Source organism: Symphodus melops, assembly GCF_947650265.1.
Source record: "Symphodus melops genome assembly, chromosome: 8".
NCBI lineage: Eukaryota > Metazoa > Chordata > Actinopteri > Labriformes > Labridae > Symphodus > Symphodus melops.
In genome coordinates this window covers 15,310,504-15,329,725 of record NC_136698.1, presented here as the reverse complement: position 1 = coordinate 15,329,725, position 19,222 = coordinate 15,310,504, and the positions used below count along the sequence as shown (strand labels likewise).

At 40.8% G+C, this 19,222-nt stretch overlaps 1 protein-coding gene across 5 annotated transcripts in view; it reads left to right on the top strand.

Moving 5' to 3' along the window:
* atp8b3 (ATPase phospholipid transporting 8B3) overlaps positions 1–18,579 on the top strand; it is a 37,461-nt gene extending 18,882 nt beyond the window's left edge. For 4 of the 5 annotated variants that reach the window (XM_079350386.1, XM_079350390.1, XM_079350387.1 and 1 more), the window contains exons 6-31: positions 437–528; positions 713–826; positions 1,691–1,789; positions 2,395–2,456; positions 2,953–3,025; positions 3,205–3,275; positions 4,538–4,629; positions 4,765–4,923; positions 5,854–5,942; positions 6,042–6,235; positions 6,318–6,526; positions 7,048–7,079; positions 7,295–7,451; positions 7,773–7,961; positions 8,103–8,215; positions 9,239–9,406; positions 9,642–9,753; positions 9,879–9,954; positions 10,038–10,161; positions 13,667–13,853; positions 13,981–14,204; positions 14,310–14,393; positions 15,505–15,729; positions 16,202–16,340; positions 16,619–16,749; positions 17,166–18,579. In XM_079350386.1, the coding sequence (XP_079206512.1) occupies positions 437–528; positions 713–826; positions 1,691–1,789; positions 2,395–2,456; positions 2,953–3,025; positions 3,205–3,275; positions 4,538–4,629; positions 4,765–4,923; positions 5,854–5,942; positions 6,042–6,235; positions 6,318–6,526; positions 7,048–7,079; positions 7,295–7,451; positions 7,773–7,961; positions 8,103–8,215; positions 9,239–9,406; positions 9,642–9,753; positions 9,879–9,954; positions 10,038–10,161; positions 13,667–13,853; positions 13,981–14,204; positions 14,310–14,393; positions 15,505–15,729; positions 16,202–16,340; positions 16,619–16,749; positions 17,166–17,408 (3,458 nt within the window). In that variant the 3' untranslated portion in view covers positions 17,409–18,579. The remainder of the gene's footprint in view (positions 1–436; positions 529–712; positions 827–1,690; positions 1,790–2,394; positions 2,457–2,952; positions 3,026–3,204; positions 3,276–4,537; positions 4,630–4,764; positions 4,924–5,853; positions 5,943–6,041; positions 6,236–6,317; positions 6,527–7,047; positions 7,080–7,294; positions 7,452–7,772; positions 7,962–8,102; positions 8,216–9,238; positions 9,407–9,641; positions 9,754–9,878; positions 9,955–10,037; positions 10,162–13,666; positions 13,854–13,980; positions 14,205–14,309; positions 14,394–15,504; positions 15,730–16,201; positions 16,341–16,618; positions 16,750–17,165) is intronic. The other variant, XM_079350389.1, reaches the window with a different exon arrangement.
* The last annotated feature ends 643 nt before the right edge of the window (positions 18,580–19,222 follow it).

Below are 19,222 nucleotides of genomic sequence, written 5' to 3'. Positions count from 1 at the left end.
GCAGATCTGCCTTTTTATTCTCGCTGGCAAAGGAGTGATGTCTACCATGAAAACTCAGGTGGGGGTCTCATCGAATTTAAAGAGACACACACACCAAAACAGAGCTTTCTGAGAGAGCTGGTTTCACAGGGTCACAATCCTCCTCTGGTGCTTCATGTTATATATTGACAAAAACACATCACATGTGTTTCATTAAGACCATAGCGAACTGTTTGAAAAGGTGGGAGAGTATGTCCTCCTATAAGCTTTTAGTTTAGTGTCATATTTACACAATGGCAATTTTTTTATATGGATTAAAGTGTTGTTTTTCATTAGCTTTTTTGTCTTCGTAAAGGCTCAGCTACTCTACTCTATCAGCTTTCAGCCCTTCACAACATTCTGTATGATTGCATTTCACACTAAATGGTCTCTTTAAAAAGCATTGTGTGTCTGGCAGGTCTCACATGGGAGGTGAGGGCGAACAGTCAACATTATCACAAACGGAAACAGAAGAAATCCTTTCTGTGCATCCAGTGGGGACGCTACGCGGTGAGTCAGGCACAATGTGTACTTCCTTCCCTCCACATGGAAACCAAACACCTGTTGGCGTGCTCATGCCAGAGGAAGCAGGGGAATGTGTTCACATATTTGTCTCCTTGTTTTCTCTCTCTCTCTCTCTCTCTCTCTCTCTCTCTCTCTCTCTCTCTCCTTCTGCCTGTCTCTCTGTTACCAGGACAATGTGCTGCGCAGCTACAAGTACTCCCCTCTGACTTTCCTGCCCCTGACGCTGTTCGAACAGTTCCAGCGAGTCGCCAATCTCTACTTCCTCCTCATGGTGGTGTTGCAGGTCAGATAAAGGCTCAGATGGTCTTTCTACCATTTTGACTCTGGAGCTTGGTTTACATTTTGTTAATAGGCTTGGCTTTCAACTAAACATTTTTAAAAAAGGAACTGCGTAAAAAAACATAAAAAAAAAAAAAAACCTTTCTCACTCAGCACATCAATTGAATTTACCCAATGTATACAGGTCTGTGTGTAACGGTTAGGATTTCACACCATTTTGATGCAGTCCAATAAAGCTCCAGCTGCTACCCTCAGATTAATGTGTGCCAATTTTCTTTTGAAATCTGCTGTTTTCGATTGAGGAGGGACGTGTTGCAAACACAAGTCTTATTTATTTATTTATTTTTTAACACTTTTGTTAGTCGTTATGACTCATAAGCCCCCCTTGATATGTGTTATTTATCAGAATCAGAAATCATTTATTTTAGTTTGTTAAATTTATTGTTATCGTAGCAATAAACAACGTTGTGGCACATTGGATATTTTTCTAATCCTGTGCAGGCCTTGTAACAAATGATCTGCTACAAAGTCTTCTGAGGTGGCAAAATGAATATGTTTTCTGTTAAAGGAGGCTAGCAAGAAAGGAAAACGATCCCCTATAAAAGTTATTTTAGCAATGTTGTTTAAAATGACATAAAGACCTTTTGGCTATAATTAATTAACAATGGTTTTTCTGTAGGATCTCATCTGTCCATTTGATTACCAGATACTCCTTGTTTGACTAATACATCTCAAATCATTTTCCTTTTATTTCTAGAACATTCAACTTTTTGTTTTAAAGCCTAGTTTTCCAGTGCTTTGTGTGTCCGTATTGTTCACGTTGTTTTACTGTTTTCCTTTTGTGTCTACTTGTCCATGTTGTTTACAGTGTGTCCCTGCCATCTCATCCATCCCCTGGTACATTACCATCATCCCACTGATCTCCGTACTCTCTGTAAGAGGCCTGAAAGACCTTGCCAACGACATGGTGAGACAACTGCTCCCTACGTCGTCCACCCTCTTTTTTTTTTCTTTTCTTTTTTTTTTTTCAGGGTGGAGTTATATCCCTCAGCAATGAATGCATGTGCTTCAACATGAATATACGACCGGCTCAGGATGCATTTATGCACCTGGTACTTAAGCATCTCTGCCCTCTTTCCTCTCCTTCATTGTCCTCATTGACTCCTTGTCCTCTCCTCACTGACAAAACCAGTCATCCCAGTAACATTAATTTCCCTTCCTATCATTAAAGCTTTTCCTTTTAAATGCAGGCGTGATGTTTTGCATGGAGAATTCTCTGGTTAAGTGCATCACTGAGTTACGGTCGTTAACAGCTCTGGGTGAAACGCTTGCTTGACCCCTCTCTATTGACTTATCATTTAGTGGAGGGCGTAAATCTTCCAGCTGGTGTCACTGTCGAGCCCAGTAATGGCGTTTCTCCTCTCTTCTTTCTCCCGTACAACCTTTCATGGCCACCGTCACTCCTTCTCACACAATGCTTGTCCATCACTCTTTCTTCCACATCCTTGTCCCACTTCTCAATCTACCTCCCTGTCTTTTGGGTGTATCTCTTTCTCTCCATATCTGATTCAGGCAAGGAGACGCAGCGACACCCAGATTAACTCCCAACCCTGCGACATACTCATCTCCCAGAGGTGAGGACAAAGACAGTGGGTTATTCTCTCAAGACTCAGCGCAGTTCCAGTTTGAAACAGCCCTCTAATGAAGCTCTAATGAAGTGTGAATGAGTGAATCCCTAGATGGTCCCTTTGTGCTTTAGAGCTTGGCAAAACACATACACACGCACACACCATGTTTTCCACACTTGTGCGATGACGAGAACCACAATCACAGTGTCTGTTTCTTCTTCAATACTTTTGTTTTGCATTCTGTGTCTTACATTTATGATAAAATCCTTTTACATGTCAGCTATTGACAGCCTACATGAAAACAAAGCAACTAAGGTGTAACTAACTAACTAACTAAGAAATCAAATACAATTTGATTCAAGAGCCTTCCGTAAAGTTTTAAATGAGACCCTGAAGTAGCTTTGCAAATTTAGGACATTTTTAACCAGATTGTTAAAGAATGTAGCTCGTGAGGGCCGGTTGATTTTTCTCCTCTATATTATCAATTCTTCTCAATCACCAGGTTCAGCACAGCACAGTGGAAGGATCTGTGTGTGGGAGATGTACTGCGAATCTGTAAAGACCAAGTCATCCCTGTGAGTTATTCACTATACAAAAACACCTCATCAGAGGTGTTCAGTATTCATTACTTATTTAGTATTGCATTTTACATTTGAATTGTTGTATGATGAGAATTAAAGCTCTCTGGCCCTATTTGTCACTTTCCACTCTGCCCTCACTTTTTTTTTTTTTATATTTTCTTTCTTGTTCCCAGGCTGACCTTCTCCTCCTGTGTAGTTCAGAGCCTCACAGTCTGTGTTATGTGGAGACAGCAGATATTGATGGGTAAAGAACACCGTCTGTCTCTTTTGTTTAATAACTCTGATATATTCATTACATGTCCAGAATTCAATCATCATAACCATGTTTGTATATATATCATGTTTTGACGGAGACGACAGTGGTGCTTTTTCTAAAGTACATTTATAAAAAAAAAAAACAGTTAGGGAAAAAAAAGTCATACAGTATAAGAAGGTAAGATCAAATGTTTAGATTAGGGCTGTCAAATGGTTTTCGTTGTGGTTATTAATAGCAAAATGTTCGTCGTTTATCACACATTTAATCACGTTTAAAATGCCATTATTTCACATTTGAAATTAAAAAATTGATGGGCTTTTATTTTGAATTGCTGCACTTATTACTTGCTGTTTGAATTCAACTCTGCTTTTATTTTGAAATAAAGTAAGGACCTTCTGGTAGGTCAAAGGTTTACGACATTCATTTAACTACAGAAAAAGGAAAGTGACAACCACTAAAAAGAAAGGTGGATACCACTGTTGACTCGTCAACTGAGCTGTCAGGAGTTTTTTTTTTAAGTAAAAGGAGAAAGATGCAGCCGTGTTGATCCTTTCCATCACTGTGACTACAGGGAGACACTGAGAGGTTTATCTATGGTGCACCTAAAGGGACAAAATAGCACGCAGGTAAAAAAAAGAATGCATTTATTTCAGACCATTTTTAATCGAGATGAACTAGTTTATGCTGACAGCTGTTACTAAGACTGAACATTTTTTAAATGTGATATTTATTTAATTTGCCCAATGTCTTCAGAGTAAGTAATGGGGCATTGACTGTAAACCTGGTCACATTAAAGTAAGGGTCAAATTCCTGCACAAACTCGTCAAACTGGGGCCAGTCAGAGGATCTTTCCTGCACGATTGAGGCTGTGGTGGCTCATAGAAGTGTGCAAGGTGAAAGATTCATTCTGTCTCACTTAATGAAAGTTGTTCTTAGAGAGTGGTCTGCATGAGCTCAGGAGCCTTGTTTCAGTCAGGAAACAGGTTTTTTTGAAAGAATAGCCTTAATTTGTGTTCAGTTTTTGTGATATGAAAGGCACTAGATTTTTTCTACAGAAATAATACTTCCTAAAACATCAATCTGTGTTTTCGGAGTAAAACAACAGTTCTCCAACAAAGTTATCTTTAGATTTGTCTTTTATTTCATAATTTCACGTATGCACCACATATAACCTCATCTCCTCAATTCTGTTTAGTTAGAAATGGATCAACTGTGCAAGAGTTTATAAATCTGCTCATTCCTTTATCCAGAGAAACTAACCTCAAGTACCGGCAGGCGCTCAGTGAAACACACAACGAGCTGACCTCTAACCTCTCAGAGGAGACACTGGCTTCATTTGATGGTGAAAAAATGCTCTCTGTATAAATAGAAATTCTGATGTGTTCACATACACTTTTGCAAAGACAAACAAGTACCCTTTGTACTGAATGGCACGCTTGTTCAGTGTAACAGAAAATATTGGCCTCTCGTTTCACAGGTGTGGTGCTCTGTGAGGAGCCCAACAATCGCCTGTACACCTTCAGAGGCCAGCTCCTCTGGCGAGGACAGAGTCTTCTGCTGGACAAGGAGCACATCCTCCTGAGGGGAACAGTCCTACGCAATACAAAGTTTGCCTATGGCGTGACTATATACACTGGTACATGTAGAAAAAATTATTCAGTTTTGAAAAAAGATATATCAGTACGCATTTCTGTGAAATTTAAGTGAGCAGGTCAGTTGTCAAAAAACATGACACTAACGCTAACTTAAATAAAAGCAGGAACAGGGAATAATAGTGATTGTGTATCTGGGCAACTTACAATTGACTAATTTCCCACCTTCTGTGGCCTCCAGTTACTTCAATGACACATTTTATTATGTGGAATACATTATACTGCTAGTTATGGGCAGTACTTAACTCTTGCAATTGTGTGTCTGTTAATGTGTGACAAATTAAAGCCTCCTCCTGTCTTTAGTGTGATCATTGATTGGATATCACTGAAGCAAAGGTGTCATAGATTTTCACTGCTATGACCCTTTCAGTTCTGGTAAAGCCAATCAATACATCAAATTCGTTCATAGATGAGTTTTGTCCCATTCATCAGAGACTGTCTGTTGGTGTGACCCCAGTTCAGCGTGATTATAACTGTTCCCCTCCCTGATTCACACTCACCAAAGACTACTTTAAATTATGCACGATCAAAGTTGACAGATAGTTGAAGGGAGATTTAGTTTTTCTCTGTCCTTGAACGGTTGGAAGATGAAGGCCAATCCTCTGTATTTGTCATTTTTACACATGAAGCTATCAGCGGTCTAAGTAAGATAGAGACATCACCACGAGAAAACATAATGTGATACTTTATTGATTTCTGCTTGGAAAGTTCTCTCTTCCCTCTGACCTCTTGGCAGGGGGGTCAGACACCCCCGAACTGGTTTGGGAACTGGCTCCTTGCTCAAGGGCATGTCAGCAGATGCTTACTGACTCAAGGCCTTGAACTTTCATTGTATGACTTCATAATGGCTTTGCAACTCGCTGGGCCAGGCTGCCTGAGCGATGGCATTTAACTCTTAACTCTGTTTTGTACAGGCGCGGACACCAAGATCCTGAGGAACTGTGGGAAACTGAGAGTGAAGAAGACTCGAACTGAAAAAGTTTTTAACAAAGTTGTCCTGGGGGTGAGTGTGGGTAAATGGCAAGGGGGTGGGGGGGGACAAGAATGAGGCGACATGAGCAGTTGATACAAACTTGTATGTGTCTTTGTTCTGGATCTCTAGATAGTCCTGTCAGTGCTGCTGGCTGCTCTGCTCCTTGCTATCGGCAGCGGCGTATTTTCAAGTCAGGTTATAAACCAGTCAGAAGTTCTGTCTGCCCTGGTGGTGAACGGAAATCCTGCCTACACAGGGTTCCTGGTCTTCTGGAGCTACATCATTCTGCTCAGCCCGGCCATGCCCATAGCTCTCTACATCACGTCCGTTCCATACATTAATACTAACAGGTTATAATATACCTGTGTTTGTGTGTATACTGTCTAACTGTTTGTGTCCTCACAGATTTGAAGTGATTCACACAGTCCACAGTAAGTTCATTGGCTGGGATTTGGAGATGTTTTGGCAGCAGGCGGGCAGACCAGCTCAGGCCAGGAATACCTCACTAAATGAAGAGCTCGGCCAAGTGGGATACCTGCTGAGTGACAAAACTGGAACACTTACGCAGAACTGTCTCCTCTTTAGGCAATGCTGCGTAGCTGGGGAGATCTATGGTAACAAAAACACTGACACCATGTTATAATTTTGTACCTGGGGAACTCATTTTATTCTAAACAAGTGAGAGATTTAAATTGGTTATCTGCGATCAAAACAAAAACCTCCAAATAAGCTTTGAAGAAAAAGTTTCATTTTCTGACTTTGGGCTGCATGATAAGATAGAAAGCTAGCTTAAAGTAGCAAGGAACTTTAATATTAAAGTTCAACACTATCCCCCCAGAGAAGTGTCTTCACATTAACCTTGGGTTTAAAGCATGTTACCCAGACAACTGTAGACACTGAACTTACACATATCAAAGAGCCACAGGTCCATCATATTTAACCTTAACTCTGCCTGCTGGCGACAAACTGTAATTTAAACCTTAAACGTCAAAATTACATCTACCATGTGTCATATTTTAGAGCCACTTCCTGGTGCAGCCCACATGTTTTCTGTCTTCTTTTAACCGTGTACCCTACCTACATTCAAGAGGCATTTTGCTAGTCATCTAAGAGATTGATCTCTGTACTTTCACAGGTGATGCATCTGTCAGGGCAGAGGACACAAAGGTATCATACTATTATTCCATCTTAAAGCTTTATTAAGCTTTAATGTGCAGTTGCCATCAGAATCATTTTTTTTCTCGTGCCTGTTATAAAGTAAGTCATAATTTCTGCTAATTTCAGCCTTCGAAGCTTTCATGTCACCAAAAGTTGCCCCACTGTGTACTGTTAATACACATACTGTGTCACATAAGTCATTCTTTTTCCCTTCACATGTGCAGCCCATGGATTTAAGCTGGAACTCGTTCTCCTGCGGTGGTCTGTACATGTCAGCCCCCGGCCTGGTGGAGAAGCTCAGAGGACCGCCGTGTGCGCTCAGCAAACAGTTTTTCACAGCGCTGTCTTTATGCCACACTGTCATGGCGGAGTGGAAAGAAGGTTGTGTCAGTGTCCTTGTTTGAAAAAGTTACAGTGGCTCAAAGTCGATCTGTTCTCATCAGTGTTTAATTTATGTTTTAACGTTCTTTTTGTTTTACACTGACTAACTTGTTTGGAAGCTGAACGTAAAGGTCAGATAACCTGTAGGTGTAATTTCAAACCCCAGTTGTCCATTATTGACAAAACATGAAAAGATAATGCCATACTGGGTATTATTTTCCCACCTGTAAGTGAAAACGGAAAGCTACTGCCAAAAAGGACATTCTTGGAAGACAACTTGTTATTCTCTTCTCATCTCTTGTGTTGACTGCATTCTTCCAGATACTCTGGTTTACCAGGCAGCGTCTCCAGATGAAGAGGCTCTTGTTGGGGCTGCTAGGGAGCTGGGCTGGGTATTTCTCTCCAGGACAAGAGACTTTATTGTCGTCTCCGAGCTGGGTGTCACTCGGCAGTATCAGTTGTTGGCACTGCTCGACTTTACTAGCAAAAGAAGGCGCATGTCTATACTGGGTTAGAGAGAAGCCCCCAAAATACACACAAGCAAAGAATCTCAATCAATCTCTTTTAATCTATTAATTGTGGTCTTTGCGAAGTTCTCTCATGTTAACTTCTCTTCTAAATAAGTTATAGTAGGTTTGTGCTTTCTTTCAGTGCGGGAGCCCGAGGGTGGGTTAAAGCTGTACTGTAAAGGGGCAGACTTAGTGATCTTGGAGAGACTGCAGAAGGACTGTCCGTATCAGGAAAAAACTGAAAGAGCTTTGGAGGTCAGCTTGGGTTTCTACTGAACAATCAATATGTGTGATTATTGAACTAACCTTTACTATGACTCTGGGAAAGTATATTTTTGTTTCCACTTTAGTATAAAGCAGATTGAAATTGCTTAAGTCTTGTTACATGTAGACATCCAGTCTTAAAGATTTTAAATTCCCTAACATGCTCAAACTGACGATACTAACGCACTGATTTAATGAAGGGAAAATCTCTTCCATGTTCTCAGTGCTAGTTTAGTGTGACTGACTATGCATGCAAACTGACCTACGTCTAAGGGATACTCCATTACTTGTGCCAGTAATAAGCCCTTTTTTTATTGGAAATTAAACTGCCACATTTCCTGGCGATCCATCAGGGTACAAATACCAATGTCTTCATGGCCCTGTATTAAAAGTAATAGGATCTCTATGGTAAATAGGATTTATTTGCAGGTGACCATGGTAAAGAAAGAAAATCAAACCACAATACTTCCATGAGCTATTTCTGTTGAGACCAAACAACACATCACCATTACTACTCCTTAAATCAGTATAGTTTGCATGACCTGATACCAGCTGAACCCGCTAACTTCCGGCCCATTCAGGACTTAGACATGATCCATGTCATGAAACAGTCAGAAACTTCCCTCTTAATGCATCACTGGCCAAGACTTATGTTACAACCTCTCATCTTTGGTAGGCGCTCCAGAAAAGTACACTTCAACAGCGTTTTTTTTTTTTCTTTCTTTCCCTGCAGGCCTTCTTTCTTAAGAACAGTTAACACCAGTCATAGTGTCTGTAACCCTGTAACACCAAGACATCCTCTTGTTTTCATTCTCAAGTTGTTTTGTTTATAAAGCATTTCTTATGTGTAATATCATCCTGCAATGTCAATACACAGCACCTCTCAGTGAGAAAAGAGGATTTAGTTTCAAGTGTTTATGTTGTGTTTTCTTTGTCAATTTTTCACTTCGACATAAAGATCCTTCACCTGATAACATGCAACCTATCACAGAATGTGTTACTGTCCTTTGTTAGTTGTTTGCCCAGGCCTGTCTGAGGACCTTGTGTGTTACGGTTCGATCCGTTCCTGAGGCATCATGGGAGCAGTGGAGTAAAACCCTGGCCAAGTCTGCTGCCATGACAACCTGTGATTGTGATACAATGCTGGAGAGGCTATATGATGAGATGGAGACAGAGCTACAGGTAGACTCATGCTGAATGTAGTGAAAACCTTTATTTCTCTAAAAAGCTCCATATTGATATAGCTCATAACTTTTACAGCATGACCAATAATCTGAGGAGTAAATATATCTGGGTTTTGACAAATTCAACTTTTTTTTTTTTCCTGTTCTGCGTCTCTGCGTGACATGTTATAGTCATGTTGCCATGGAATAAATTGAATATCGTATAGGAACTCTTAAAACAACTTGTTTTGTAGCTCCTGGGGGTGACAGCCATAGAGGACCGTCTTCAGGATGGTGTTCCTGAAACTATAGATCTGCTTCAACAGGCTGGAATCAAAGTATGGGTGCTAACTGGAGACAAAAAAGGTACACTATTCTTAGCACACCGAACGAGATATTTTTGAATGCTGTGTTGTAGTTTCAAGTCTCACTTGGCTTTCTTTCTCGCTTCACTCGCTCTCTTTCCACTCCCTCTGTCTTCGTCCTTGTAGAGACTGCAGTGAATATTGGATATTCTTGCAAACTCCTGGATCCTGATACCAGATTACTGGAATGGCAGGAGCTGAGGTAAGCAATGATAAAAATACACAAAGACACACATGCACCAGCAATAACCCTTTTCATTGATCTCTGTGTGTTTGCCCCTGCAGACAGATACTTCAGTCCCCGGACCCGGGGGTCAGTTTCTTCAAGACCAGACAGACAGACATGTGGGCCGTAGACAGAGGGACATCAGGATCAAAGACTGCTGTAATCCTTACTGGACCTGAGCTGGTAAATCAGACTTAAAATAAATGGGTCACACATACAATATATATTTAAAATTTCAGAATTGCTGGTGTCTTTCACTTTTGTAATGACTCTGTATTGTGATACTCTTGTTCTAGCAGGGCTGAGGGGAGGAACAGGTGAAATACAATGTTTGATAACAGTTTACATTATGATTGAGTATTACAAAGCAACTTTTTAGTGAGACATGAAATGTTGGGAGGAGAGAGAGGGATGGATGTGTTTGAAATGGATGCGGTGCAGAGGTGAACTTACAGCCAATGAATCCAGGACTTTAGCCTCTGCATATTGGGGCACCTGCTCTACCAACCTGGGTAAACATGTGCCCCAAAAAGCAACTTTTTTATACATGATTATTTTCATCTTTAACCTGTAATTATTAATTTTACAGACTCTTTGGCCAGCAAATACAAGCTGTAAACAAAACCTTGGAATTAATCAATACAGAAAACCTGTTTTCATGGATCAGTGGGGTGCTGCACATTTTACATTTTTCATGTCATGACGTATGATGACATATGATGTAACAGTAACGGGAGTATACGCAGACCGAGAGCGCTCATTTAATAGTGTGACCACCAAGTAGGTACAAATGCCATAAAACCCAAATAACACAATTCGGCAGGCCTCCACACAATCCAGCAATACTGGACACCCATGCACAAAGGCTATAATCCTCCAATCTGGCACCTAGGTTCGAGTCAGATCTGCAGCTCCTTTCCCACATCTCTTTCCCCACTCCATCTCTCCAATTCCTAATCTATCGATTGCTGTATCCAAATAAGGCCTTAAAGCCCCAAAATAAATCTTTTTCAAAAATCACATGCTGCAGCTATCTCAGAGATACATAAAATGGGGGCGCCAGTTGCCTAGTGGTTAGTACAGTACGTGCACCCCAATATACGGAGGCTGTAGTCCATGTGGTCTGGGTTCACATCCGACCTAAGGCTCCCTTCTGGAATGTAATTCCCTACTCGCTCTCTCTCTCTCTGTTCCTAAACCATCAAAAGCCCAAAGATTTTTTTGAAAAACAGAGAGATGCATAAAATACATTACATGTCCTTTCCAAAAAAGGCTTTTTAGAAATTCCCCCACCAACTCTGATTCTTCTCCTATTTCAGCTATTGTGTGTATAAAAACAAAAAACAGAGCCAAGTAAAAAAATCCTAATCCAATCAAAACACTCAAGCAATTAAAGTCTTGTGCTCATAAAATAAATGATGTAATCATTTAACTAAACTCCTAATGCTATGCTGTTCTGCTAGCTAGTTTCACAATTGTTAGCCCGGCCCACTGAACAATCAAGCTGCACTCCTGATGTACTCTGCAAGGCAAGATAGAAAGCCCTATCTAGCATGTCAAAGAATTAAAACTTTGTGTCAAAGCCAAAATCTGATTGGGTCAAAGAAGATGTCAATCAACAGTATCACGCTCAAATACTTCACCTTGTTGGGGATTTTCAGGAGCGAATATCTGACCAACGGTTATGTTGGGTTTTATGACGTAAAATTTGATTGTCAAAATAAATTAATAATTAAGTTTATTTAATTATTAATCTAAATCAATAATTGTTATTAAACTGCGTTTAATAAACCTCGGGGCACCACCCTGTAAACAGGGAACAACCAAAATATTACCAATATCAGTCTCAAATTATTTAATTAAATACCAATATCATTAATAATTAATAATCTGTATTTAATTGAAGGTGTGAAATCCGAACACAAAGCCCTTTCACCCAGCCTAAGTCACAAAGCAAATTCACAGTGATCACAAACAACGACTTTTTAAGATATAATAGAATTTATTTAACAAAGCAACATCAAGTAAATCAATGAAACCCAATCAAACAAATAACCATCATAAGCCAAACTACAATTAACAAACAAAACAAACAAGCGTGGCACATGTGTGTGTGTGTGTGTGTGTGTGTGTGTGTGTGTGTGTGTGTGAGAGTGAGAGAGAGAGAGAGAGAGAAAGGGGGGGGGGGGGACAGACAGACAGAGACAGACAAAATGGTGGCGACCACGCGTGGTCACGTGATGGCGGACACAGAACGTGATCTACGTTTCAGCAGCGTCTGGAAAGCCACAGGTCTCTATGTGTGTGCGTCTACCGAAAGGTGTGTGTGTAAAGGCGAGAGAGCGAGAGAAAACAACGCACCTCGACAGCTCAATCTCGGACTAGAGCTCACCACAACTCAGAGCACAGTTACGTCACGTACCAGAAGCTAGTGGCCGGATTTGTATCAGACGGCGTTCACACTAGTCTTTCTGATAGTGAGTCTATTACCCGGTTATGACGTGGGAGCTCACAGATAAACACACGGGACACAGCGGCACAAGTAAAGGAAACAAAAGAGATTTTACTCTGGTAAAATCTAAGACACAGTGGTCAAACACCAAGCAAATATTATCACCGTTTCACTATAATAACTCAGTTATTAAACACACTCTCTATATCTAACTGCCCAGACCTAGCTAAGCCTCACTTGAAACCGTTTCGTCCACGGTTGATGAAAGGAAGAAAAGAGGTTCTGGAGCGGCCTTTCTGCAGTTGTAAGGTGATGGCGGTGCGTGTCCAATGGGGTTGAGCAGGGCCGTCGTGTCCTCCGTCGAGCGAGGTGATCTCCGTGGGTGTCCTTTCTTTAAAGGACGGAACGAGACGTAATCCTTCCAGTCTCTCTCAATACCGTTTCAATACAGGAGAAATAGAACGCTATACTTCTGAGATGCGTTCAAGAAGATGATCTAGGCTCGGAAATTAGGACGTCGGTGTGCTTCAAGGCCTTGGATCAGCTGCGCGCCAAAACTTTTAAACAAAGAGAAGCGTGCTGGAAACAGGAACAGAGTTGGGTATCCTCGGACGTCGCCAGACGACGTTTGAAAGAGAGTGAACAATGGGGCATGGCTGGTTTTATACCTCCCAGACTTCACACCTATGTGTTAGGTGTGGCAAGGCATTCTGGGAGTACCTGCAAGGCATGCTGGGATAAAGAGTCTTTTGTCGTAGTTCTCCAAACATACAGCCTGAACTTTGCCATCCTGGCTGAACCCAACAACCTGCAGATGGATTCACTTGAAAATCTGAAATCCTCCGGGCAATTCCTGGAGAGAACACTGGATCGAAATCTGATAAGTTAAAAAGCTTTGATTAAAACGAGCTGCGCTATGATGCTGAGCCGATGGTGTGTAGTATGTTTTCAATACTCATGAAAGACTGGACATGTTTTTAAAAAGTGGACTCAATTGCAGAGTCTGCACACAAATGTTTTCTGTGTTCATCTCTACAAATAACACCCTTCACATTACACAGCCATCCGATCCCATGGAATTAAAAACAGTTTTTAAATCACAGCAGTCCTTAAAGAACATATACAGTATATGCACTAAAAAATACTATATTTTTTTTAAAGCGAAGTCAAAGCTAAAATGGAGACTAGGGCTAGTTTGTGTAAATACAATCTGAGGTTTTTGGTGTCTTTCTTTAGGCAGAGTTTGACCAGAGACCAGAATGGGGTGCCACGTTCATGAGCCTGGCAGAGCAGTGTCAGTCGGTGCTTTGCTGTCGCGTAACACCTGGACAGAAAGCTGGCATCGTCACGTTGGTCAGGAAACACACCAAATCAGTCACCATGTCTATCGGGGACGGGGCCAATGATGTGAACATGATAAAGAGTGAGTTAGGTTTTATAAAAAAGACAATAAGAAAACGTTTATTTAATATACTTACTGTTAGCTTTACGTTGTTTTTAATCTGTTTTCCTTCTTGTCTTTTCTTACTGACAATTTCCCATGACTCCAGCGGCTCATGTCGGTGTGGGAATAGCTGGAGTTGAGGGAGGACAGGCAGTGCAGAACGCAGACTTTGCATTGTCCCAGTTCAGATTCCTGCAGAGACTGCTGCTGGTCCATGGCCGATGGTCGTACAGGCGCATTTCCCTCTTTTTGCGCTACTTCCTCTTTAAGACTTGTGGCTTTGTTCTAGTGCACATATGGTTTGGTGGCTTCAATGGCTTCAGTGCTCAGGTTAGAAAAAAATAATGAAATTCATAGAGAATAATTTAAAGCGACATAATTAAGTGAGGTTAAGCGTTAAGCATACGTACTGCTTTTTTTTTTTCTCTCTTGCAGTCTTTGTATGAGACATGGTTCATCGCCTTCTACACTGTTTTCTACACTACAGCCCCAATTATGTGTGTAGCCTTTTTTGAACAGGTGAGACAGTTCATGAAGTTGATGTTTTTATCAAAGCTGCAGTGCCTGTGCCTCGTGCTGAGGATGGACTTTAGGACTGTTGCCAGGTAAAGAGTCTGTCTCCAACATTTAATAAAACATTCTAAGGAACAGGAAGCATGTTGGAGTTAAACTCTGATTATCTTCATTTGGCGTTCTGCACATTTTTTTGTGGTACAGAAGAGCTAAGTTCTAAGACTTCTTCTTCCCCTGTTTTAATGACGTTTTAAGAGGAACAAATTAGCCACACATGTCAAGCTTATCATTAAAAACGTGTTCAAGTAACAACTTCTACATAAAGCATCCTGTACTTTAAACACACAAGCATGAACACCCAGCTTTTCTCTTATCTCCATAAATGTACTTCCATTTGTCAATCAATCAATCAATCAATCTTTATTTATATAGCGTCAATTCATAACAGATGTTATCTCGAGACACTTTAACAAAAGAGCAGGTAACAAGACCATGCTCATTGTTATGTTTACAAAAAGCAGGTAAAGGACCTTACTTATGGCTATATTACAAGAGCTCAGCTTAATCCGTCATAGGCAAGAAAAACTTCCTCTTAACAGGCAGAAATCTTCAGTAGACCCGGGCTCATGACGGAACAGCCATCTGCTATACTGCGCTGGGCTTGAAATGGGATGGGGGAGATGGGACAAGATACAGAAAGAAGGTTATTTGTGAGATGTGAATTAAATAGTTGATGAGATGCTTAATACAGTATATTTGCACTTAGCATTGAATGTGTCATATTTGATGATAAACTAAGCCTTTTTATCCAAAACAAAAAAATCAGCTTTCTTTAACTGTAAAACAAATGACTCACTGCAAATCTCGTTTTAGATAGTGTGCTTTTTACCCCCCTGTCTGACACATTCCCAGTAGTTTGCTGTGACAGGCATTAAAAATCACTCACTTTACTGTACAAAACAGTCTTTGTTATCCTGATGATATTGTTCAATTTTGGAGTTGATTCATTTGTGATCAGCTTGAATCTCCTCACAGAGCTTTAACTCAAGTGTTAATTTTTGCTTGTCAGCACTCACAATAAATTACTACATCTTCTTCCTGCCTCGTCTCTTTACAGGATGTGAGTGCAGAGAGCAGCTTAATATGGCCGAAGCTGTACAATGTCGGGCAGAAACAGGAGCTCTCCAGCCCTCGCATGCTCTTCTTGTCGTTGCTGTATGCAGTCTACACATCGCTCGTTCTCTTCTTCATCCCGTTTGGAGTCTTCTACGACACAGCCTTTGACTTCCAGACCATGGCTGTCACTGTCGCTATGGCAGCCATGTTTACCGCCAACATAGAGGTCATGATCACTTTTTTTTTTAAATGCTAGCAGCCTAGAGAATAGTATAACAAGTTTAAAAAAAATAAACGTGAAAATGTGAGGAAGAATAAGAATTGTAAGATTCCTGTCAACAATAATAATTTTCTAATTAAATAAGATATTTTTATTTTAAACTGAGCTACTGCTGATTACATCATATTCAGAAAGACATATTGATGTGGTGTCATTACAATGCACCGAAATATTGTTTGATTCCAACTGGGATTTTTTTCGCACTTATTCTTATTCAGGAAAAAAAAAACATTTAACGTGATCATTTCGAAATGATCAATTTTACTGAGGATGGAGTAATCCAAAATTTGAAAAAATCACAATTCTATAATTTGATCTGTGATAGTATTCTTACATTTATAGATTACCTTGAGTATAGATACTATACATTCAGATAAACCTTTCCCCTCTGATAACACTGTTTCTGTTTGTCTCCCAGATTGTGCTGCTGACCAGATACTGGACAAAGTTCAATATAGCAGCCGTGTGCGTGTCTGTTGTGTTGTTCTTTGTCTGTACCCGGATCACCCACAACAGCCGCATGTTCGAGAGAGCACCCAGCGACTATTACTTTCTTGGTACACTTCTTCTCATGTGATCTTCTCTTTTTTCTCCCATCTCTGTTTCCAGAATAATGTTGATCCTGGCTCTGGCCTGTTTCTGAGACAATAACTGCAGAAACTGGTTCATGAGGATTTAGTGACGACTAATGATATCAAACATGGAAAAAACATTAGACACAGCAAACACTGCGAAATGTCAATTTTAATACCTTTTTTATAGTTGTTGTTTTTTTCTGTTGATCATTGATCACCACTGTGAGCAGGTTTGATTGCTCTGTGTGCTTTTTCCTCAGGTGTGTCTGATAGAGCCTTCATTGATCCTGTTGTATGGCTCACAGCTCTGCTCACTGCCTGGACGGCTGTTCTACCCTCAGTGACTGCACTAGCTCTCAATAGTATCCTCAGAGTGCATGACAATCGCAAGGTGAGATGTTCTTGAACAGAGACGGGGGGAAATGAGAAAGTGAAAATGTAAACATTTAAAATGAGTGTGGAAGTTAGTAGAGACAGTTAGAATATGTTGGACATAGAGGAAAACAGAAGCTTAGTGCCTTTTTAATCAATCTAAAACTTTTTCCTAATTTTACATTTTTCATCAGAAGTATCTTATCAAGTGTTTTGAGGGAAAAGTCCACCAGTAAAATAACATTTGAACTATTTTTCCTCGCGGGAATTTTGTTACATTCATCCAACTAACAAACAGTAAATATTTGATGAACCAACAGAATTATAATATGACGTTTAGTTGTCAAGGTTTATTCCCATTCACAATGTAAATTAAATTTCATTTCAATTCAAAAGAAATGAATAAACATGTACTCTCACCTGGCTGTGATCCAGGTCCACAGTGTATGCCATCAACCAGTGGAGCTGAGGTCAAAGTTGAGAAGAGGAACATCTCTACGCCGCTCATCCTACGCCCTCTCTCAGGGAGCTGTGCCTGGGCGTCTCATCACCTCAGGGACCAGCATCCGCAGCACTGTGCCAACGGTGGATGAGAGAGTGACTGCAAGTAAAAACCCCTTTGATTCCAATGGCCAAATTCACATGATGGACGATAAGAAACCCCAAAATGAGACATAAACTGTCTGATAGAGCGTTCTACATGCAAATATTTATATATATATATATATATATATATATCTGTTACTGCAGCATAAAATTGATTCAAGAAGCCACTATATATTTCTGTACTTTAAACATGTTCATTGTTGTGTGTGCACTCATCTTTGTATAAACAATGCATTATACACCAGCATTTTTTTGTCTTTATGTAGGCAGTTAACTTCTACAGGCATCGCTGTGATCTTTGTTGTTTCAGACTGTTGAGGTAAAAAAAAAAAAAAATCAAATTTCCATCTCCTGCAGTCACGGAGGATTTTCTTTGAAGATCAAACCAAACACAATAAACCAACAGCACCGCTTTGTTTTACAATTGTTTTATTTGTTAATTTATTTCAAAACACGCAATTTTACCCATATTATCCTTTTAATTTTTTTTTTCTGTAACAGTTATTACTCAGATTTTTTTCTTTCTCAAAAGTCTCAACTAGAGTGAAACTAAAAGTCCTCCACAGGCTCTCCAGCTTCTGCAGTGGGAGGAGGGAAAAGAGGCTTTCTGAGCAGACATTGTGAGTGGGTTGGGTTAATTCCTCGTTTCTGTTTAAGTGAATGTGTGTTTCGGAGTTTTTCACCAGGTGTGTGTGTGTGCATGTATATGTGTAAGTGCAATTGGTGGAATGTCCACATGGCCGGTAAATCACAGGACCCGTAGAGCAGCCCAGAGAGCTGAACATTGTCTTCTAGGTTTGGTAGCCAGATTGTCATACCTCTGATTTCATCTTTGGTTTCAGCAAACACTCTCAAAAGGCAGACTCACCCTTTCCAGCGTGTGCCTGTGTCTATTTCTGTGTCTGTCTGTCTGTCCAAGTGCAATATAAGCCACCATCTCCAGACGACTTTGTAAACTTAAGTTAGTACAATGTTGGTGTCTTTGCATTGATTGTGGCCCTTCCTTGGCGCTAGGGGACAAAGACATTCAAACATTGTAGAATAATGGAGCCATGAGGGGGGAGGAACGACTTGCAAACATCAACATGGACTCCATTTTGATGTCAGTGGCAGTTTGGGGCATTTGTGTAAAGCTGTATGACATCAGTCTGGTGAAACATGGGGCGCTGTAGTGCTCTACTTTCCCTCAGCCACTCTCAACTGTACCCAGGGTGGCTGGGGGAGTGTGTGTGTGTATGCTGTGTGTATGCTGTGTGTGTGTGTGGGGGGGGGGGGGGGGGGCGCTTCTCCTCCTGCTTGGGGCTAAAGGAAGGGCAGGGAATGGGAGTAGGTTATGGAGGTCAAATTGTTTAGGAAGGGAGAAGGGAAGGGAGAGGGGGGTTGAGGGTTGTACACACTGACCCAGCAGCAACGATTAAGATTGGGGGGTCAGGTGTTTGCATAGTTCTCTGTGCAAAAGCCACCAACCGGAGCCATTTTTTATTCCTCGCAGCTGGTTACATCATCAGTAGATTAGCAGGAAATTGTGGTGGGTGATGGAAATTATGGTCTTTGCCCCACAGGTTGCATTTTCTTCTCCTGCAGTGCACTTTGATGTGACGGTGGGAGAACAGGAGGGTGGAAAATGAGAGGGGATGAGAGGGGAAGGGAATTTAAAATGTCATTGTGTTGTTGTTATTTTGTGTGTGTAACCGAGTCACATAGTTTAAGATGTGTCTGAATGTAAAGATGAAGGTTTCAGTCATTTGGCGGTCGGGCACTACAGCTCGTCACTTTTCAGAGAGCCTCTTTTCCCTTGATTTTTGTTCCTCCAGAACTCCCCTTCCTCCTCCCCACTGGCCTGCCCTCTCTCTACCTTTTTTCTTGTTTTGAAACTGATTGTCTTC